General features: G+C 43.6%; 1 protein-coding gene across 1 annotated transcript in view; it reads left to right on the forward strand.

Moving 5' to 3' along the window:
* The window catches only part of erbb4b (erb-b2 receptor tyrosine kinase 4b), a gene marked incomplete at both ends in the record, with an annotated part of 423,596 nt that overhangs the window by 309,665 nt on the left and 89,981 nt on the right, over positions 1 to 23,950 (forward strand). The window contains one exon of the mRNA XM_080752915.1: positions 8,428 to 8,613. Within this exon, the coding sequence (XP_080609041.1) occupies positions 8,428 to 8,613 (186 nt within the window). The remainder of the gene's footprint in view (positions 1 to 8,427; positions 8,614 to 23,950) is intronic.

Consider the following 23,950-nt stretch of genomic DNA (forward strand, 5'->3'; position numbering starts at 1 on the left):
TATAACTTTTTAAAACGTATATTTCCCCCCCTGGGTATGGCAGCTGCATACCCCTGTCATACCCAGTTGACGCCCCTGACTGGAAATGCATAAAATAGCGACGTTTGATCCAAAGATCCAGAGAAACGTGGATCGATCGAGGCCCCACAGGCATCCGCACACACACACACACACACACTTACACACACGGGCGCGCACGCACGCACGCGCGCACACACACACACACACACACACACACACACACACTCTCACACATTTCCACGGGCTCCCAACGCGGCGAATGAGGCCCCCCACCCCCCCCTCCCCCCAATTTATTAAACATTCAGCATTCCGCTCATTTCAAAAGGAAGAAATGAAAGTAAAGAAGAAAAAAAAAGAAAAAAAAAATGAAATTATGGCGCTGTGATGATGCAACAAAGATGAAATGAGCTTCCCCTTCCTCTCCTACAGCACAAACTCCTGTTCGTTCACTCGCTCAACACTGGTAGCGACCCAATTGCGCTCTGTGTTTTGGCGTTGCGTTTTACGACGGGTGGGGGGTGGGGGGGGGGGGGGGACATTAAAGAGAGGTTTGGGTGCTTTAGCGTTTCTATTCTTAACCGGGAGCCTCTTTGATGTACTACTTCTACGTCTACATGCTTGTAGATTTTGGTTGTTTTGCGGGCACGGGTGTCGCACCAAATTCTGGGCCCTGGGTACAAGGATTCACTCACATTTTGTGCTTTAACTAATGGAAAATAGCAGATATACAAGCTCACAGCGCGGCACCGAGTGCCGTGCTGCGAGCTTTTACGCAAGTCAATTTTGAATTCCGTTACTTTCACTTGTAACAGGGTATTTCTACATTGCACTATTGATACTTTTACTTAAGTAAAACATGAGAGTACATTTTCCACCACTGGCCAGGTCGTCATATACGCTCCTATTTAAACAGCAATCAAAACGCAGCGGCACGTGCAAGGCGGCACGTCACAAGGCTCCCAGGGAGACACGGAGCGCCCGGGGAGTGTTTGCGGACGGGCAGCCTGAACGCCAGCATTCCCTCCCCTGGCACCACGATTAGCATGGGGATGAATAACCATTAAGGAAGTAAGATTAGGTTTAGGTTCAGGTTTAGGGGTTAGGGCAAAAGCACTGATGTGTTTTACTTGTAAAAGTATTAATACTGCAATATAGAAATACTCTCTTAATCTACTTGAGTAAAAGTGTTGGCATGTACTTAAAGCATCAAAAGTAAAAGAACAAAATGTTTTAAATTAGCAGATCTACAAGCTCTTTTTTTGTCTATTGTTCAGCTATTCTTTGGCTAATCGGCATCTGTTTTCATATTTTTTATGCAGTCCTAAAGTGTCCTCACAAATATATTAACAAAACCTGTGTGTGTGTGTGTGTGTGTGTGTGTGTGTGTGTGTGTGTGTGTGTGTGTGTGTGTGTGTGTGTGTGTGTGTGTGTGTGTGTGTGTGTGTGTGTGTGTGTGTGTGTGTGTGTGTGTGTGTGTGTGTGTGTGTGTGGCTATAATACCAGTAAGACTCTCTAAATTGGGAGATAAGTGACCGTCAGGTCGCATACACAAACTTTAGAAGGCAACGGTAGCCAATCAGGAGGGAATATGGGAAATGGGACAGATCCATGTTGATGACATGACTTTAGAGATACTGTGTACCGCTTTAAGTGATTTTAGGGCCAAATCTGTAGAATCGTGTCCAAAAAATATGCATTTATGCATTACTACATGCAATTATGCATGTAGTAATGCGACACTGACTGATTCCCTTAGAAAGTGTGAGCAGGGCAGATATGTGTAGGCTTGTTGTAACAGAGCAGTGGGCTGCAACTCGTGGGCCATCCTTAGAAATTACATTGTTTAAAGAAATGGTACTAGACTATTATCTATTTCATTTGGTTCTGCTCAGGAGCAGTCTCACTGCAGTCGTGGCACGCACGCACGCACGCACGCACGCACGCACGCACGCACGCACGCACGCACGCACACATAGGATAGACATAAAGCCACAGACACACAGGGGCGTCAATTGGGTATGGCAGGGGTATGCATCTGCCATACCCTGGGTCCAGGGGGGAACATAAAAGTAACTTTTAAATATAATTACATGAATGTATCTTTGTCTATCTGTTCTGGTTATTATGTTGTTAAATTACAGTAAAATAACTACAAATACAACATTTTACAAAGTGGTCACTTTAACAAGGTATAATTATATTCTCCACACTTGTATTCTCCCCAGCTTGACAAAATGGTATATTCCCAGGTTACGCAGGTCAGCTGCACAGGTGCAATGCATTATTGTTAATTATGGCACGTTTACTAACATGCTAAGTTTAACTGCACTTGAAAAAACGTTCCAGGCTGCCATATCCAGCCCAAGAAACCGTAGAAACCTGTGTAAAAAACTGACAAAAGTCGTTTTTTTTTCCCAGACATTGTGAAAATAGCCGATCTACATGCTCAGGAGCATGTAGATCTGCTATTTTCACAATAGAACCGTGTTATCCAAAATGTAATGCCTATTTTCCATGAGGACTCCCATCTTTGCCATACCCTAGCTTTTGCTGAACCGACGCCACTGCAGACACATCCAGAGGCGTGCACGGACACGACGCTGGGACGACGACGTGCACGCACCAGAAATATCCGAGGTGGCAGGGGAGGAGAAATGCCAGCTTGCGTTGCTGTGTGGCCGCATTATTTTTGTCCCCTTCTCTTTTTCTATAGCGGGTGCATGGGGACGTTGTGACATGGTAACATTTCAGAACCTATAAGTTACCTCTTGCGTCATGTTCACTGTCACTGGCCTGATGAATGGATTCTTTTTCAATTCAAGGACCTCCCCCCCCCCCCCCCCCCCACCCAGTCAGTGTTGTTTTTGACAGCAAATTTAGATTTAGTTTTAGTCATAGTCTTTTGAATAAAATGTCATTTAGTTTAGTGATAATTTAGTCACCTGAAAAGTATTAGTTTTAGTCTAATTTTAGTCGACTAAATATCATAAGATTTAATGGCTACTAAATCTACAGTTGATTTAGTCAACTAAAATGTATTTTGGCAGGCCTTGATGGCATCGTAATGACTGATTTTACACTTGATTGCGTGCTGAATATAGCCGATCTGCAAGCTCACAACGCGTCGCAGTGCGACACCTGAGAGCAACCAAACATAAAATGACTCTCTTCTCCACTAGTCCCTCCCTAACGTTGTAGTCTAGTTTTTATTTTGTTGACGAAATTGTCAATATATTTAGTCTTAGTTTTAATCATCACAGCTTTGTTTTAATTTTGTTTTTATTTAGTTTTCGTCAGTGAAAAAAACGCAGTCGGCAAACATTTTTCGCCATAGTTTTAGTCGACAAAATCAACACTGCACCCAGTTTGATATGCATTAGACCAGTGGTTCTCAACCTTTACTATACAGGCCGGAGCCCCCAAAAATGATCCCATTTGAACTGGGGACCCCACTCCCTGGCAAGCACTTGGAACGTAGGAGTTGAGGCATTTAGTTTGACTCGGTTCCACAGATAAATATTGTGAAAATAGCAGATCTACAAGCTCACATCGGGCGTTTTGAGCTTGTAGATCTACTATTTGACAATTTGGCCAATGTTTAACCAGTTTGTATAGTGTAGTTTGATGCAGTAATGGTCTTTTTATTTTTATCTTTTCGTTGAGGTAACTCTTCTAGTGCCGATCCCGAACAAGTTCGGCTTTTTTACAATACAATATTTTTTTTGCTATATTACTTACCCTGAGCTGCTTGTAGAGTCGTGGGTGGTCCTGGCTCGTCCTACGCTTTCCAACGAGCCATTCTACGTGGTCCGACGATTTATTCCATTGAAAATGGCCAGATGCCAAGTTTAGAGCCCCCCAATTTTTACTCAATCTATTCTGTCGGCGGCGCGACGTATTCCGGGGTGCCGATCCCGAGCAATATCGTCTTTTTTGATAAAATGAATTAATTAATCGGAGGCCTTAACGAAGCCTCCGTCTAAATTTTCATCCAGGCCGCCAGACCGTGCTCTGTTTACACGGCCCGTGAGAGGGTAACGCCGCCGAATCGCGCCGCCCAATCCAATACATTCTCACATCTTTAGAGCCCATTTTCTCTGAACTGTGTTCCTATGGAAGCAGAAACGTTTTATTTACGGCTAAATCGCCGCAAATCGGGCTTCTAAAATGAGCGATAGCCTATAGCCATCTTGTAGCGCTCTTCATCCGGGTCATTTTCATTCCACTGGTCAACGTGAAATGAAAAGCCACTGCTGCGTGGGTCCCCGTATGTTACAGCGGTGGTCTATGGGACTATCTCTGGCACTTTAGCGCCCTCTTGTGGCCTTGGCACGCATCGAGTTAAAAGAAGTCTTAAATTGTCACTTCACTGTGTTTAAAGTTATACCATGTAACTTTTTTTATAAAACAAATCTTAAAATTGTCCTAACTCTTAAATCGCTAAAGTTTTAGAACACCCACTCCGTTATTTTCAGCTTCTGAAGCCTTCTCTTTATATATTTTCTTCTAGCAGTGACGGGCGGGATTTCCCGGCAAAATGCCGTCATCATACACTACCGGCCAATCACAGCGAGGGTTATACACTGCCGGCCAATCACAGCGCATCTTGAAGTGGGGTCGCTAGCTATCACAATAGGGTGGCCATATTTGTAGGCGCCCGTGTGTCTCTATCTATACTCGGGTGAAACACTCCGTTTCTCCGGAATGCCTGAACGCACAGGAACCAGGGACCCCTCCAAAGATAGATCTCGGCGAGGTGGAGGCAGACGCGGGGGTGACGCGGGGGTGTGAGGCCCGGTCCGCGGCGAAAAACGGACGAAAGACGCGGACGCTACTGACCACTAGTTGAGCAACTTACACAGTATAGCTTTAAAGATAGAGAATATTATATTGTCTATTACGTTTAACACAAAATGGAAACTTGCCTTCGGCACTCTGGCATGCAGTATACAGGCAGAAAAAAAAAACATAATTAATAATACATGCAATACATTCATATATAACAGCAACAGTGATCATCATGGCTCCATAGATGTTGAGGAGGTCAGAGGGTTCTCATTTAAAATATCCACAGCAGATGGCACAAATTAATTTAAAAAGAAAACCTTGCTTCTTAGAAAAAAAGCATCCCTATCTTCGAATTGGTCAGTTTCATTTGGAAAGAGGACTCAAGTTCAAGTAATGAAAGTGAAATACAAATACAAAGACAACGGTTTCCACGTGCCAGATAATATAGCACATAATTCGTCTCTGGAAACCTATTCCTAGTCCAAAACTGTTACTTTTCAGGATTCAAATTCAAAAAAGTTTCTGGCATTTTTCTGGCCGACAAAAAAAAAATAAAGATTTATCTACCAACCAGAGCTTGGGCTGCTGCTGTCTTTTAACAGGGAAAATTCCCCCTTCGATTGGATGAGGATTCTTTGTGATCTTTGACAGTTTTCTGTCTACATTTTGTGAACAGAGACGTTTTGCAGTGCTCGAAACAATAGAGGCCTCAGACCAGGGGTGTCGCACCAAATTCTGGGCCCTGCATGGGTACAGGGGTTCACTGCGTTATTTTGTGCTTTAACTATTGAAAAATAGCAGATATACAAGCTCGCAGCGCGGCACCGAGTGCCGCGCTGCGAGCTTGTAGATCTGCTTTTTTTGAAAAATCGTGAAAAGTCTTTGATTTATTTTATTTTATTTTTTTTTAAACCTATGTTTCTATGTCAGTGGTGCTCAAACTTTTTCATGTGAAGGACCCCCAAAACGATATGTCATGGAACTGCTAGTGTTTGTATTACCTTTGACACCCCCTAGTGGTTGTTCTGTGTAATATCTCCTTTATTTGTACAGGTGCATTTTATTTTGAAAGCTCCACAGTCAGGAAGTGCAACTCATTCCTCCCATGACCTTGTTCAGAGGCAGCTGTATGTCACTGTTTGGCTGCCTTCATATGATATCTTCTCTCTTCTTAAGTTTACACTTGGCATCATCTGTAAGTTGCTTGTTTACTAGCATAGAAGTGTGTATCTGTTGTTTAGCTTCATACTGAATATCCATTACTTATGTGGAGTGTAAGGTTTGGTAATAATAATTGCTAACTAACCACTAGTGCTAACTGGCCATGCTTTCTGAACAGGTTACTCTAAGTTATGGTTTCTTTGATTTAAGTGTTTTGTACTTTGATTGCAGACACTGTACTTTGATAGACATGTAGGCACATGTTATTTCCTTGTATCTGAAGACAGGACTACCTTGGGTCTGTGGCAACTGATACCTGTATATGCCTCTGTTTTGTCATGTTAGGCCTTTTACTAAACTTCTGTGATATGTGCAGTGCCATTTATGTTTCATAATATTGTGCATCATTATCATTGTGAATTTTCTGTCATTTTGTTCACAGTTTCACAATTACTCCAGTAAAGCTACTAAATCCAACGCACCCGCCTGTTCTTTGGAGCTTGACTAGGAGGTTGTTTAGCTGCCTGTCTAACCAAACATACGTCCATGAGGACAACGTTTAGTGAGGACAGAACACGATATGTATTTGGCCACGGACCCCCATCTCAAAATATTTTGTTCCAGACCCCCCCATAAGCAAAATTTGAGTTACAAATGTTTGCTTAAAAAAATACATATTCAAAGATTTGCACACATTTTCACAACTTTTCAAAAATATCCGATCTACAAGCTCGAGTTCCGCGCCGTGAGCTTGTATATCTGCTATTTTTCAATAGTTAAAGCATAAAATAATTAAGGCCCCTCGACCTTATGGGCCCTAGTAACTCAGTCCCACTCCCCCCCCCCCCCCCCCCCCCCCCTTGTGACGCCCCTGCCTCCAGACTTTGATCCTTGATGTCAGTGAGAGGCGAAGGCCTCCAGCTGCTCTGCAGGCAGCATGGGGGAGAGGAGAGTTAACCCATTTAGGGCCTAGAATTATTGAATGCTTTAACTGTTGAAAAATAGCAGATCTACAAGCTCACAGCGCGGCACCGAGTGCCGCGCTGCGAGCTTGTAGATCTGCTATTTTTGAAAAAGTCATGAAAATGTGTGCAAATCTTTGAATATATGTATTTTTAAAGCGAACGTCTGTAACTCAAATTCTGCCTCTGGGGGGGTCCCTGGAACTAAATATTTTGAGATGGGGGTCCGTGGCCAAATAAATATCAGTTTGGGGGTCCTTGACATGAAAAAAGTTTGAGAACCACTGACATAGTAATCTCTCAAGAACAGACTAACAGAGCTCCAGTTAAGTGAAAAGGACGTTTTCTTTGACGATGGCTGGCCAGATTGCTGACATAGAAACGTAGGTTTTTCAAAAAACCTTAGAAGGATTCAAAAGACACTTATAGAATCGGGTCAAAATTCTAATTTTCACAATTTTTCAAAAATAGCAGATCTACAAGCTCGCAGCGCTGCACTCGGTGCCGCGCTGTGAGCTTGTATATCTGCTGTTTTTCAATAGTTAAAGCATAAAATAATAATACACAATACTGTGTACCCGTTCTAAATGAGTTAATATTTTGGGTCGGCATCCAGTGAGTGATTGATTTCCCTTTCTGTGGATGATACTCTTTGTTCTTCAGAATAATCCACCGTCCACAGTCTTGACAATTTTTGGAAGAAGTTTGTTTTCCCCCCCCTTGATGAGCTAGCTAGAACAAAGTCAGAACAAATTTGCATCCCGTTGTTATTTTCTTTTGTTTTTTTTTTACCAAGAGACATTCATTCTTGTTCAGATGTCTAGACCGTTCAGATTCGATAAAGATACGTCAGGGAGTGTTGAATGCCCTCAACATACTGTACGTTTTTTTTTCAGAAAACTCGTAGGATTTAGAACATTAGTTTTCGAACAGTGTTTAAAAAATAAATAGCAGATATACAAGCTCACCGCAAGTCACTTTGTGCCGCTCTGCGAGCTTGTATATTTGTGTGTTTTTTTTTTAAACAAATTTTCTCTTCTTCGTTTTTATGTTTAGTTTAGTTTATTTCTGTCTCATTTTAGACAACCAGTAGGCTATAGTACAGTACATACAGTAGTCATTAAGCACTTTAAAGCTGGTCCGAAAAGGTGTAGGCCGAAGCCGAAGCTTGTAATGACTACCCCATTTAAATAAAAAAATATCAAATATCACATATTTGATTTCACAAAATTGAAAAAGAATTGATAAATACATTTGCTAATCCAAGAAAGGCTGGCCAGATTGCTGACATAGAAACATAGATTTTTCCAAAAAAAACTTAGAAGGATTCAAAAGACACTTATAGAATCGGGGTCAAAATTCTAATTTTCACGATTTTACAAAAATAGCAGATGTGAGCTTGTAGATCTGCTATTTTCACGGCACGGTTTTCGCGTGGCCTCCCCTCGCACCGTCAAAGAAGCCCATCATGAGTGTGCGCTTGTTTTCCCACCAGGAGGCCCTGATCATGGCCAGCATGGAGCACCCCCACCTGGTGCGTCTGCTGGGCGTGTGCCTGAGCCCCACCATCCAGCTGGTGACGCAGCTCATGCCCCACGGCTGCCTGCTGGACTACGTCCACGAGCACAAGGACCACATCGGCTCACAGCTGCTGCTCAACTGGTGTGTCCAGATCGCCAAGGTAAGGACGAGCTGTTTTCCTTTTGTGTGTGTGCGTGTGCGTGTGTCTGCGTGTTAGCCTGATTTCAGACTCTGCGCTGGAGCTTGAGTCTGACATTGTCCCATTGTGTTGAAATTTCAAAGGGGAGGGGATTTAAAATTTGAAATTCCCAATCACACGAGATCTGGTGGGAGGGGTTGTGTTTGACTTAAACATTCCCCCCTCCCCCTCCCCTCTATGACAGGCACTAAACAGGTCATTGTCTTTGATGTTTCATTGACTAGAGAGAATCACTAACGAGCTATTGACACTTGTATGGCTCAATCAATGACTGCAGTTCAGAATCCTTTTGAAGTTCAAAGGGAGCAATTAAGAACTCTGGTGAGCCACCCCTCCCTCCACTGTTTCTGTTGATTTTCAAAAGTTAGACCCACCCCTCCTCCGTCTTGCATTGATTTCATTGGTTGGTGAGCCAAGACACCGACAGAAAGAGGCCAACTCCAGACCAAGAGAAGCAGCGTGCGTGCGTGCGTGCGTGCGTGCGTGCGTGCGTGCGTGCGTGCGTGCGTGCGTGCGTGCGTGCGTGCGTGCGTGCGTGGGTGGTTATCGGAGCAGGACAGCGATTCTCAACCTGTGGGTGGTGCCCGGGAACCAGGATCTCGTTGTACTTGTTGTCTTTAATTAAATCAAGAATTTCATGTTATTTAACATTTGGCTGTGTCGACTTGTTGTTTAAAGGACAACTTTGTTTTTTTTACAACAAGGGTTCACATTTTAGATTGTAATTAGGGAAAAGAAAAGGTGAGTGTTAACATGTTTTCATTTGCTTTGTTCTATTGTTTTATCATGTTTACCATGCTAACATGTGGGGCATGTGTGTACGCATGGGGGCATGTGTAAGTGGCTAAATATGTCTTAGTAGACAAAATAAGCCAGCAGTTTCTTTATTGCTATTTACAGTAACACTTCCAGCCCCCATAAGTCACATCCAACCATGAAAGGTTACGTTGTATCTTGGGAATGGGCTTATTCTGTGTACAATGACATATTTAGCCACTTGTACGCATGCCCCCAGCCACTGAAATAAGAATCTCTAAAACAATAGAAAGAAGTTTTAACACTCATCTTTTATATTCTTTAATTACAATCTAAAATATGAACCCTTGTCCTTTAATTGTTCTGGGTAGCTCAGTTGGTAGAGCATAGGCTGTGGCACAGGAGGTAGGTCGTCAATGATCCGTGGGTCGGCGGTTTGAATCCCGGCTCCTCCCGTCCACACGTCGAAGTGTCCTTGGGCAAGACACTGAACCCCACGTTGCCTCCAATGAGTTGGTCGGTGTTAGCTTGAGACCACTGATGTGTGAATGTGGGAAGTGAGGACGCTGGCGTCCACTGTTCGCCGCTTCACCTCCCAATCTATGAATGAATGAACCATTGTAAAGTGCTTTGAGTACTTAGAAAAGTGCTATAAAAATGCAGTTCATCATAAGGTTCTGGATACCATCTCAGGTACCGGCGACTCTACGTTTGAGTCGCACAGATTGGGTAACTAAGATGTGCGGTTATAAGTACCGTGAGCTGTTGATGTAGTGAAACATCTTCTGATGCCTAGCTAATCATCATCATTGATGGACCTGAGATCATTGAGTGTTTCGGGCCTTTCGAACATCAGACATGTAGGTGTTGCGATCCACCTCAACATCTCCCAGGGGTCTAATGCATTGAAAAGGAGATTGACACCCTCTTTCTCGGCCGAAATCGCCAATAAGTTCTTGCTCGATATTTACAATTGAGTAATTGGTATTTTATTTATGTCATTGTCAACTCATTTGTTTGGTTTATTAGCTCGGTGTTCATTTGGCTTTTTAGATGGTTGGCTGGTTGTGGTTGTTGGGACTGTGTGGTTGGAGAGTTTTTTTCTTTCTAGTAGGGGTGACACGGAAACATACTGTACAGCAGTGTTTCCCAAATGGGGGTACTTGGATTCAGCAATCAGGAAAAAGGGGTACTGAAGCCCAAAAGGTTTGAGAAGCACTGCTGTACTAGTCCTTAAACATTCTGTTCTGCGCTCATAGTAATTGCTCAAACATCCCAAGGAGGACGTGTTAGATTGTAGGTTCACACGGCCATCTTCAAACAATTTTCCAGCAACAGCGTTCCCAACACATTTCCGCTTTCACAGCCGAAGCTGACTTACACGCAAGGAAAAACATGCCCATTACATAGCAGGAACGGTGAAATAACAACCTAACACTTTCTGCAGGGTTACGTTATCTTCTGGAGCCTGTGTGAACAGCACAGGTCCAACCATGTTAGAGGTTTCACTCCCCTGCTGGCTGCCCAGTTTGCCTGGACTAGGCTTGTCTGACATTGCCGGCTTGTCAGCATCACTGGCACAACATTTTTGATTGATTGATTATTTTATTAGACAAAAATGGAGAACAGTACAAGTATAGTCAATATTTATTATTTTATTGTTGTTTGGGACACGATCAACACAATCCTGAGTTATTTTTTGTGTTCAATCTGTGTTTTTAGATATTTTAGTATTTCAGCATGCTACAAAGCATCATATGATGCTTTGTAGCATGCTGAAATACTAAAATATCTAAAAACACAGATTGTATTGTTACAGAATGCATCATGATGGCTTTACCATTTACCATATTGCATCCTGATACCTGACATGATAAACAACTAAATATAAAAAAGCCTTAAAACTGTTGTTGTAAGAAACCAGAAAGGTCAGGTTTTATAGAAAATCTAATAATGTGTGATGAAGGTTTTTATAGCACGTGCTACCACACTGTATCCTTTCAGTCCTCCAAATAACACATCTGGGGCTGGATATAATATGCTACTCTTAAAGGTTCTACACCATGCATTTAAAATCATTTATATAACATTGTTTGTGTCCCAAAAAAAACGTTTTTCAAAAGGTTTGAGGCTAAATTACCACTCCTGAATACAGAGCCCCTGCCATTTCTGCCTGGCTTTCAGAGCATTTTCAGCTGCAGTACCACCTCGTCCTGAGTGGGAGGACTGCGCTATTGAGACAGTTTTGGCCCCACACTCCTCCCCACCTCCTGCTCAGCAGGCCTGCCCACCCCCACCCCTCACCACCCCTCTCCCAGCTCCTCCTGCCTCCTTCTCAGGCCTGCCCACCCCTTCCCAACCCTCTCCCAGCTCCTCCTGCCTCCTTCTCAGGCCTGCCCACCCCTCCCCAACCCTCTCCCAGCTCATCCTGCCTCCTTCTCAGCCCTGACCACCCCTCCCCAACCCCCACTGAGTACAGCAGTAGCAGTATAGGTCCCGATTGTGATGTCACAATCGGACCTAAAGTCAGACAGCCCGTTCTGAGACCTGCTTACATAGATCTGCCCATAAACTGAGAAAGACACAATGGTCAGAAATAGGACTTTGTGAGGATAGAACGTGCTGGTGGGACACCAAAAAAATACATACAAATTGGAAAAATGAAAATTCATGGCGTAGTCGCTTTAAGAGGAAATGTCTTCTCAAGTCATTATTAACTCACTTAAGAAAACGGTGAAGAAAAGTTGATCTTCATTTACAAAACGATGTTCTTTCTTACCCTCAAGTTCACCTCATATTAACTTGTCTTCGTTTTAAACAGTTGATAAAGTAAGTCTTTAGATGTGTAACTGAAAATCATTATTGTAAATGAGGCATTAGCAGAGGAGGAATCCATTACAAGTAGGCTACTACATCTAGAGAATATTTAATCTTTAGATACAAGATAACGTTAAAAAAGTCGTAAATGAGAGGAGGAGATGAGAGAAGGGGAGGGTAATCGTCCCAGAGACATCATTAAGGGCACAGCAGCAGAGAAAATGTCTCTGTCTGTCTGTCTGTCTGTCTGTCTGTCTGTCTGTCTGTCTGTCTGTCCGTCTGTCTGTATACATCAGTAGTTCTCAACCTGTGGGTCGGGACCCCCAGAGGGGTCCCCAAATTATTTTGGGGGGTCCCCAGATGATTAACTTAATGTGCAACATATTGTTTTAATTGTTTTAACTCATTGAGTGCCTATCCCGAATATGTTCGGGATATATTATCGCATACCAGAGTGCCTATCCCGAACATGTTCGGGATATAAAAAAAAAAAAAAAAAAAAATGCGATTTTGCATGTTCCACCCCCATACAACCCCATCTAACATACAGGGCAGCCATGTTTGTTTACATAACATGTAAAACATAATGGCGATTATCTCAAGAATGCCTGAACGGATTTCCAATCGGCCTTTTTTGTTTGAAAGCTGTGAACAAACTGCACAAATCCACTTCAATGCAATCCAGGATTGCATTGGATTTTTTAGAGCTCATTCTTCTCTGTTTTTTTCCCATGCATGAGGTGTGCAAGGTTTAATCATGGCTAAGTTGACGAAAATAAGGCTTCTAAAATGCTTGGTAACCAATAGCTAACTTCAAGCTAACTTCATCCTCTTCCTGTACATGCACAAAGGAAAGTGTTCAGGCAAGTCATGGCTGCAGGGCTTCTGCATATACCAGCATATCTCTATGGGATTTTCTATGGCCACTGGGCGCCCTCTAGTGGTGAACGGGGTGGCACTCAAAGAGTTAAAAGTAAACAGACCAACATAAAGCTTAAGTGTATCAAGGGTATATGCATAATTTCGAAAGTGACAATTTAAGGACTTTAAGGACCTCTAAAATGACAAATTAAACAATGGCCAAATTGTCAAATATTAGAGGCAGAAATTGTGAAAATAGTAGATCTGCTATTTTCACAATGGAATTGTGTTATGGACGGGTTTCTTGTTTACAAACATTGAGACTAAATGCACAGCTGACTGTATCATGTAATCAATTCCGTCCAATCCCCAAAGCTGTTGTTTTGGGGAGCGCTGGTTTCATTGGCTAATTTTGGTACGGACCCTGCGCACACATCTAGTTTTATCAGTGTAACGTGGACCAGAAACCCGTCCATACAAAATGTATTGCCTCAACTCTTAGTGCTCGTCAGGGTGGGGGGGTCCCCAGTTAACATATTATTATTTGGGTTAATCGTTGACATCCCTACTCACAACGTGAGTTATTGTCTTGTAAGGGACAACTCGCAATAGGCCGATGGATTCTAACGTATGCAATCAGTCGATAAAAAAAGAAAGAACGAAAAAAAAAAAAACCTATACACACGTTGTACAACAAAATTGCCTCATGTAGTGGGCGGACCACTATCTATGACTCACACATAATCGTTCACAAACCCGATACGCCCATATATGAGCATGTGATGTCACTATGACTCAGACATAAACATAGCTGATAACGCCCACATAACTGTACTGAGACAGAAGCACTGTTGCCGTACGATCTTTCAGATGAATGCCACGCTGTCGTAAATGTTTTGTCTCTGTACTGTGGCTGCAGGGCTCAGCTGTACTGGTGGCTGGCCTGCTATAATGTTGCTAGCATTGCAGCCAGTCAGTCAGTGTTGTTGTTGACTGGCATCGCGACACGCTGCGTTGTGGGGGGATTGTGTCCGTGCTTGTGTGTCTGTGTGTGTTTGGAGGAATACAAGTTTTGTTTTACTGGTGCGTTCTTTGTTTTTTTTTTTCTCTTCATTTTTGAAATCTCCATCTGCAATCAGTTTTTGTAAAAGGGTAGGCATAATAAGCATTGCTTCAGCCTATGGCCTTTTTGGTCAAAAATGTGGCTTTATTTGTGGAGTAAATTTTCTTTGTATTCATTACTAAAAAAAGAATTGTATGATGCCACAGGAATGAAACTAAAACTAAACTAAACCGATAAGCAGTTCCGGGGGGGGAAAAAAATGTGGGTACCCAGGAACCGTCATGTCCTTATCGGTTCTGTCCCGGTACCGGATTTCAGTACCCATCCCTACTCACAGAGCAGCAAAAGACCTGGATATTTGTAATATCCGAGACAGTTAACTCTCTCTCTCTCTCTCTCTCTCTCTCTCTCCTCTCTCTCTCTCTCTCTGCTGCATGTATGTATGCACCTCCCCCCCCCCCCCCCCCTCCCCCCCATCGGCTCCTGCCCACGCCCACTCATTACGGAGTAGATTGTAGATTTGTGAGACCTAAAACCCCTCTGAGTTTTTGCTGCGGGCAAAACGCTTTATTTTTTCTTCTCCCAGTTTGCTTGTGAGAATTTGCGCTTTTACGTTTTATTTCCCTGTGGAAATTTACTTGATGTTTAGGCTTTCTGAACGTTCCTCGCCGCGATCGGGGATAGCTGCCTGCCTGTGTGTGTGTGTGTGTGTGTGTGCGTGTGTGTGTGTGTGTGTGTGGGGTGTGTGTGCACGCGCGTGTACGTACGTGATCAGCGGACAGGAGATAAATGGTACATTTTACTGCGCAGTGAAATCTGTAGTGTTCATTTTAACACGGGTGCACACACATCATGCGCACAGGTGTACGTGTACGTGTGTGTGTGTGTGTGTGTGTGTGTGTGTGTGTGTGTGTGTGTGTGTGTGTGTGTGTGTGTGTGTGTGTGTGTGTGTGTGTGTGTGTGTGTGTGTGTGTGTGTGTGTGTGTGTGTGTGTGTGTGTGTGTGTGTGTGTGTGTGTGTGTGTGCGTGTATGTTTGCACACGTGTTACGTGTGGATGTACATACATCACGCTATAATGCCTGCATTCACATGCGTGTGCATGCTCGACTGCCTGCAAACCTACGAGCGCGAGTGGCGAGCAAGTTCCCGTGTGTCTGTGTATATCTATATGGCAGCAGCTGACTGTGTGTGTGTGTGTGTGTGTGTGTGTGTGTGTGTGTGTGTGTGTGTGTGTGTGTGTGTGTGTGTGCGCGTGCGTGTGTGCGTGCGTGCAAGATATATTTTCACACTTGCAATTTCCTAGAATTGCAACTAGTTATAGTTATATGCAGTTATGTATGTCCGTTGGGAATAATAGATGCCCTTTGGTTATGTCAGACGTCCAGCCTATGACTTTAGTACTATGATGTCACATTAATGACCTCAGGGATGTCCATGTAAGGTATACAGTAGATATAGAAAGGCCACAGACAGACAGCCCAAACGACCTGTTTTGAGCTTGTGGATGCTACATTTGATGCTTGAGAGAGAGAGAGAGAGAGAGAGAGAGAGAGAGAGACTGAATGGAGTTGAAGGTAATTGACTGCACTGATTATGAGTACATGATGTGTGCCCACTGCCCATATTTATATAGGCCAGGGGTCTTCAACGTTTAAGGATCCTTAGTCTAGAGAGAGATGAAGCAGGGACCCCCACAACCTGTTCATAGATTCCATATAGTTTCATTGTTTGACAGCACAATCAGCAGTGTATTTTGGATTCATGTCAATTTGTGTTTGAGATATTTAACCACCTGGACCGTCAATAATTAATAAACTTGACCTATGAATCTTTACTTAGTCTGCTCTTTTTCCCCTCTACACCAAAGCTCTTTGCCGAAAATAGCAGATCTACTGCGAGGCGTTGTGGAGCTTGTAGATCTGCTATTTTTGGCTAAAGTTCTCAGAATATTGACTGGTGGTTAATATAAAAAAGTAGAAAAAACAACAACTTTGTATCACTCAAAGACTTGGAGGACCCCCTGTAGTAACTCTTGAGGACCCCCCTAGGGGTCCCGGACCCCCTGTTGAAGACCCCTGATATAGGCTATTATGTGAAAAAGATGGAACAGAGAGGTCGATAGAGGCAGAGAGAGAGAGAGAGAGAGAGAGAGAGAGAGACAGAGGGGTGCAGTGAAGGGTTTCTTTGAATTGTGATGTTGCGTGAGCTCCGTGTGAAAACACCGTCTAGAATTCTGTCACCTCCTCTTTAAGAGGAAGCAGACAGCCCTAATTCTACACACCGACGGAGGCTTGAAATGTCCCCCCCCAAAAAAAACGCTTGTCCTTTCTTGTAAAGACACAGAGAAACAAATAAGAACAAACCAACTCCTCTTGTTGTCACTCTGACTGCGAGCCGTCACTTGTTTAAACGTCATTGTTCTAAGAGGACGTCGCACCGGAGGAGACAGAGGAGTAAAGAGTTGGTAGCACAACGTTTATCTAGAATGCTGGGGACCAGGGGCGTCACAAGGGGGGGGGGGGGGGGGGGGGGGGGGGAGTGGGACTGAGCTACCAGGGCCCAAGGTGGAGGGGCCTTCGTTATTTTTCGCTATTGAAAAATAGCAGATATACAAGCTCACAGCGCGGCACCGAATGCCGCGCTGCGAGCTTGTAGATCTGCTATTTTTGAAAAGTCGTGAAAATGTGAGCAAATCTTTGCATGTTATTTTATGTCTTTTTTTAAGCGAACATTTGTAACTCAAATTTTGCTCCTGGGTGGTCCCTGGAACTAAATATTTTGAGATGGGGGTCCGTGGCCAAATACATATCATTTTGGGGGTCCTTCGCATGAACATGTTTGAGCACCTCTGACATAGAAACGTAAAAAAATAGCAGATATACAAGCTCACGAGTGCCGCGCTGTGAGCTTGTATATCTGCTATTTTTCAAGAGTTAATGCACAAAATAATGCGTTCCCAGTCTAAATGGGTCAACCCCCCTCCCCCTATGAAGAACATTCATAGGCGAGTCTCCAAATGGCGTTACTATTCCACACCGGCAAATGAAATGTGACAACAAACGTCTGAGCTACAGTGTATCCTGTCTGATGCGATGTGTCTCATTCCATAAACACTGCCGATTCACCTGCAGGGTGAAAAAAAACAGAGGCGATATGCATGCATGCTGTAATGTCTCGTACTGTACTTGCACAAGAAACTACTAACATATTCTATATCTGATGCAATACAATGACTGTACTGTGTATCAGCTGCTAGCAAAATGTCTCTGACTTGCACCTGCAAGTGACTGTGATATTCTGCCTCGTTTCATTTTTTTTTTTGCGTTTAGTTTTTTTTTCCAGCACGTACCTTATGTATATTTGATATTGTTGTCTTGTTATCAGACTTGTTTTTTCTCCGGCTCCATTGTTTCTCTCTGCATGACTATTTATGGCTATATTTTGCAACTGCAAAACGTCGGGGAGTTTCACATAATGGCATGTGAAAATAAAAACAAACTTAATAATTAATAAATGGTTAATATGAGCATCAAATCAATAATTCAAATGTGTGTGTCTTTTCTTTTCTTTTCTTTTTATAGACCACACATGGTTTTATGACATCATCAACTTGCGACAGGTATTTCCCCTATTGAGTGAAAGATTAGCTATTTCTAGAAGAAATACACATTTTAAGGTGTTTTTAATTTTACATGGTAGTTATAGAGGACAATTATAATGTATTAAGGCATATTTGTCGTATTAGCCAGGGATCCTTTTAACAATCGTTCATTGATCCCAATCCGAGTTGACAAACCGTGACATGTAGTCATATCTCCCGGCCAGCCCCTAAATAACTGGAACACAGACAGACAGAGCCAGAGCAGAAGGATTTGGCTGGTTGGCTGGCGGTGCGTCGTGCAGACGCGTGCATGCGTTTTGGCCAGCCTGATGAATGTTCTCCAGGGGCGTCACAAGGGGGGGAAAGTGGGACTGAGTTACAAGGGCCCAAAGTGGAGGGGGGCCTTAATTATTTTATACTTTAGCTATTGAAAAATAGCAGATCTACATGCTCACAGTGCGAGTGCTGCGAGCTTGTAGTTTATAAGCGAACATTGGTAACTCAAATTCTGCTTCTGGGGGGTCCCTGGAACTAAATATTTTGAGATGGGGGTCCGTGGCCAAATACATATCATTTTGGGGGTCCTTCACATGAAACGGTTTGAGCACCACTGACATAGAAACATAGGTTTTCGTAAACAACCTTAGAAGGATTTGAAATATTCAAAGACTTGCACAAAAATGTTCACGTTTTTTTTTTAAATAGCAGATCTACAAGCTCGCAGTGCGGCACTCGGTGCCGTGCTGCGAGCTGTTTAACTGCTACTTCTCAATAGTTAAAGCACAAAACAATGCGTAATAATGCGTTCCAGTTGCCCCCCATGAAGAACATTCATGGGGGCCCGCAGTGAATCCTTGTACCCAGGGCCCAGAATTTGGTGCGACACCCCTGATCTTCTCATTAGGCATGGGGCTCACGGTGGATCCTGGCCCATTAATAATGTATGGCGGGTTACCTGGCGGGGCCCTGACAGCGCGAGAGAGGAGGGGGGGGGGGGGGGGGGGGGGGGGGGCGGTCAGGGCAGGGGGCACGGGGTGTGGCGACGCCTCCGGGTGAGACGAACCTTGCCGCCCTGCCGGAGCCTTGAGAGACCGACTCAGACGCACCGGCCGCCCGCCTGCCGGCCCGGGCATCAGTAGAGAATATATCGTCGTTGTCGGGTGGAAACCTTGTATGTCCAAAACAGTTTGTTTTGTATTCATCATTTTAAAAATGATTTAAACTAGAAAAAAACAGCCGATCTACGTGCTTGGATATCGGCTGTTTTCACTACTTTTGTGCGACGGCCTTGTATGATGAAGCAGAGCTTTACTTTGTGAAAAAATGTACAAATTTGAAACTTGGAGATATGAGGTTTCTGCCCGACAGTGACGATATGAAAAAAAAAAGAAAAGAAAATACAGCGAAATTGAGTGGAATGTGTTCTAGTGTGGGGGAGGACCAGAGGCGTAATTTGACCAATATCTAGGGTGTTTCAAGGAATGGAGTTTGTCCACGCGCATAAAAAATATGATGGGTTTTATCCGGTTTTGGGTGTTTTTTATTTCAGTTTCGGGTGTTTATTCCCCACACAACAGTCTAACAAGGAGATGCAGATAGCTGTATATTTACTATTTGGCATGCAGTGAAACACACGTACAGTTTTTATATTATTTTTTTTATTATTAGAAAGAATACTCCCATAGGCTTAGTTTGACATTTTGCAATTTCATTATTGGTATCACAGTTGCAGAAAGCAATTTGGTTTGAGAGATATTTGTTTAAGAAGTGCCAATAAGAATAAACCATTTGATAATCTCTGCTATAATTTCTGAATGGCTACAAAACATTTTGTTTGATGCAGGACAATAATTAACATGATTAATTATCAAGCCTAATATAAGTAATCTTTGAGTACAATTCGGATATTGCAGGTATGTATTGGGGAGGACGGTGGAATGTGTTCTAGTGTGGGGGAGGACGGTGGAATGTGTTCTAGTGTGGGGGAGGACGGTGGAATGTGTTCTAGTGTGGGGGAGGACGGTGGAATGTGTTCTAGTGTGGGGGAGGACGGTGGGATGTGTTCTAGTGTGGGGGAGGACGGTGGAATGTGTTCTAGTGTGGGGGAGGACGGTGGGATGTGTTCTAGTGTGGGGGAGGACGGTGGAATGTGTTCTAGTGTGGGGGAGGACGGTGGGATGTGTTCTAGTGTGGGGGAGGACGGTGGAATGTGTTCTAGTGTGGGGGAGGACGGTGGAATGTGTTCTAGTGTGGGGGAGGACGGTGGAATGTGTTCTAGTGTGGGGGAGGACGGTGGAATGTATTCTAGTGTGGGGGAGGACGGTGGAATGTGTTCTAGTGTGGGGGAGGACGGTGGAATGTGTTCTAGTGTGGGGGAGGACGGTGGAATGTGTTCTAGTGTGGGGGAGGACGGTGGCTGGTGCTAATGGAGGAGCTTATTAATGCATGATGAGGCACGGATACGCAGAGTCGTTGACCTTGTTTACATTTGGGTGTTTTCATCGTGCGGGTTGTGTGTGCGTGTGTTTGTGCGTGTGTGTGTACTTGTATTACTATACTTTTGAGAAATGTCCCCACAAGTATAGTAGAATGTGAGAAATAGGGATGGGACGATATGAAAATGTCATATCTGGATTATTGTGACAAACGAAATCGCGATTTACGATATTATCGCGATAATCAAAATCCATTATCCTGGGGCTGAACATTTGCCAAAAAATAGCAGATCTACAAGCTCACAACGTGTCGCAACCGCGACGCGTTGTGAGCTTGTAGATCTGCTATTTTTTGTTCATTCATTCATTTGTTCATTCATTTTTTGCTCATTCTGTGCGCCGACACACACAAAGCCTGACATAGGAGCGGTTTAGCACCGCCCACAACGAAAAGGATTGAGGTAAGGGTTAGCGCTAGATTACGTTCAGGGGCTGCATGGGGTACTGAGTTTTTCCCCGCTATTTTATACTTGAAGGGCTGAGTGACATTTTTTTTTTTGCCATTTTTGAGATATTTTCAAATGCTGTAATGCATGGGTCTTCAACAGGGGGTCTGGGACCCCTAGGGGGTCCTCAGAGTTACTAGAGGGGGTCCTCCAAATCTTTGAGTGATAGAAACCTTTTTTTTTAATAACCACTCCTAGCGTCCATATTCTGAGTACTTTAGCCAAAAATAGCAGATCTATACAAGCTCACAACGCCTCGCAGAAAGAGGTTTGGTGTAGAGGGGAAAAAGAGCAGACTAAGTACATAGTGAAAGGTCACGTTTATTAAGAATTGACGGTTCAAGTGGTTAAATATCTGAAAACACACATTGACATGAATCCAAAATACACTGATGATTGTGCTGTCAAACGATGAAACTATATGGTATCTATGGGTTGTGGGGGTCCCTGCTTCATCTCTCTCTTGACTAAGAGGTCCTTGGCCTGAAAATGTTGAAGACCCCTGCTGTAATATTTATGTTCTCACAAGCATAGTAATACGAACGTGTGTGTGTGTGTGTGTGTGTGTGTGTGTGTGTGTGTGTGTGTGTGTGTGTGTGTGTGTGTGTGCGTGTGCGTGCGTGCGTGACTGCCACGCACCTTATTAACCAAGGGCCTCCCCCGAGGGGTCACACCTGTGTCTCCGCTCGCGGTGGCCAATTACCGCGACTTGCTAAAAACAATACACAGTTCATACATGTAATAAGATAGAGGTAAATAATGCATGGACCATACATCTACCATTTATGAATTATACATCGCTACCGCGTTGTTGACAGTTGTTCACAGCGGGCGTGAATTTATTTATTATGCGCGTGCAGCGCGACAGCGGTGAACACTCATCCGTTTTTTTTCCTCTCTCCCCCTCTTTTTCCCAGAGTTGTAATTTGCGTGCCGTGACGAACGGCCGTGCCAGCGCACATATCTCAGCTCCGCAGCGTGCGGAAGAGACTCACCGTATGTTTGCCCGCGCTGTTATAAATAAGCGCGTTATGCGGGTTATGATGGGGCGAACGTGTCCCTGCTATACTGTATAGCGGTGGCCGCCATCCGTTGAAATTATAACTTTAACTGATGGTTTAATCCTCAAAGACCTGGAAAAATAGCAGATATACAAGCTCACAGTGCAGCACCGAGTGCCGCGCTGCAAGCTTGTAGATCTGCTATTTTTGAAAAAAATCGTGAAAATGTGTGCAAGTCTTTGAATATCTTTGACCCGATCTTTGACCCGACTTCTAAATCCTTCCTCTAAATCATGCTTTTCTCAAACTTTTTCATGTCAAGGACCCCCAGCATTGCAGGTATTTGGCCACGGACCCCCCCCATCTCAAAACATGTTGTTCCAGGGACCACCCAGAAGTAAATAAATGAGTTAAAAATGTCCGCCTTTAAATAGATATATTCAAAGACTTGCGAAAACAAATCATGATTTTTTTCAATAGCTAAAACATTCAATAATTCTATAGGTCTAAATGGCTTAATATTCTCCCTTTGAAGCAGCAGCAGCAGCCGAAGCCGCCCACCGCCAACGCAGCCAAAAATGGCAGCAAGAAATATTTGTATAAGATATTAAATCTGTGAGGGGGAAAAAAAAGGAGCCCTGGCTTGATTAAAGGACTCGTGTCTCAGCGGGATCCGGAGAAAAATCTGTCTGTGCATTCATCTTCAGTAGAGTCGACTGCTGTAACCGGTTTCATAGGCTACGACATCTGCGGTAGATTCGGAACGCTGTTGCTTGAGTCCTTACTAATACCAAGAAAAGAGGAACGCGTCGCTCCAGATCTCAGAAACGTTTCCACAAAATAATGTACTGTTTTGTTTATAAAGCACCGAATGGTTTTTAGAGACAAAAAGACATGTCTGATCACGCTGCGATGCGTTTTGAGCTTGTAGATCGGCTATTTTTGCTTCTTTTGAACTGGAATCCTGAATATTTTTTTGTTATTTTTTAATTGGAATCCTGAAATCTAACATTTTGATTTAATTTCCAACGCATTTAGTTATATACTTATGTTAACTTTATGAACTTAAATACAAATACATTGGACATACAAAAAAATATACATTTTTAATACTACTATACCAGTCATTAAGCTACTAAGATAGTAGCAGGTCATGTTTGGTATTGTAACAGCTGAAATCAATAATATATCAGTATTAACCTGTGGGCCGCATTAAGTGAAGGTGGGGGCCGCATGTGGCCCCCGGGCCGCCAGTTGCCCATGTATGGTGTGGAGAAACATGGTTGTTTTTTTTATCAACCACATTATCAGCCCAGGGCTGGTTGATCCAGGTGGATCACGTCTGCGCCAAAGTACAGCAGTACGTCTGTACTGGGGCATTAACGAAAAAGTCGACAAACTTCATTACACAAGTCGACTCCCACCAGAGAAAGTTGAAAGTCGAAGTTGAAAAAAATGAAATAATACTACTTTCTATTGTGAAAATAGCCGATCTACATGCTCACAACGCCTCGCATCTGCCTCTATATATTTCACAATTTGGACAATGTTTAATTTGCCATTTTAGAGGTATTAAAAAGTCCTTAGATTGGCACTTTAGAAATGTGCAGATACCCTCTATACACTTAAACTTTATGTTGGTTTGTTTACAGTTGAGTGAGAAAACAATGTTGCACATTAAGTTAATCATCTGGGGACCCCCCAAAATAATTGGGGGTTGGTGTGTGATGTGATGAGATGACGTCATCAAACGATAGTCGACTTCAACTCAACTTTTTACTGAGTCGAGTCGACAGAAGAGTTTCGTAAGCCGGGCTTCCCAGGCAAAGCTCAACTATAGCGCTCCACACAGCAGCATGCATGGACAGCGAGCGGAGGGGATTTGAGGTGATTCAAAATGTAAGCGAGCATGCAAATCACAAGTCGTTGATGCCCTAGTCTGTACTTTTTTTTTTTTTAAAGATTTGTTTTTGGGCTTTTTATGCCTTTATTTGATAGGACAGTAGACTGACAGGAAATGGGGAGAAAGATGGGGAATGACATGCGGCAAAGGTTGTCCGGATCGGGAATCGAACCGGCGACGCCAGCAGGCATCATAGCCTAGTATGTGGTATGCGCCTTGACCACCAGGCCGGCGGGCGCCCCTAGTCTGTTCTTCTTGAGGAGACAGAGGGCCCACAGGGTTGGCCCGGAACCTCTTCTATCGTTCCAAGTATCATCCAATACTGTGGCACTGTGTGGTACAACAGCCTAACGG

The sequence above is a fragment of the Nannobrachium achirus genome (assembly GCF_963921795.1).
Source record: "Nannobrachium achirus genome assembly, chromosome: 22".
Lineage (NCBI taxonomy): Eukaryota > Metazoa > Chordata > Actinopteri > Myctophiformes > Myctophidae > Nannobrachium > Nannobrachium achirus.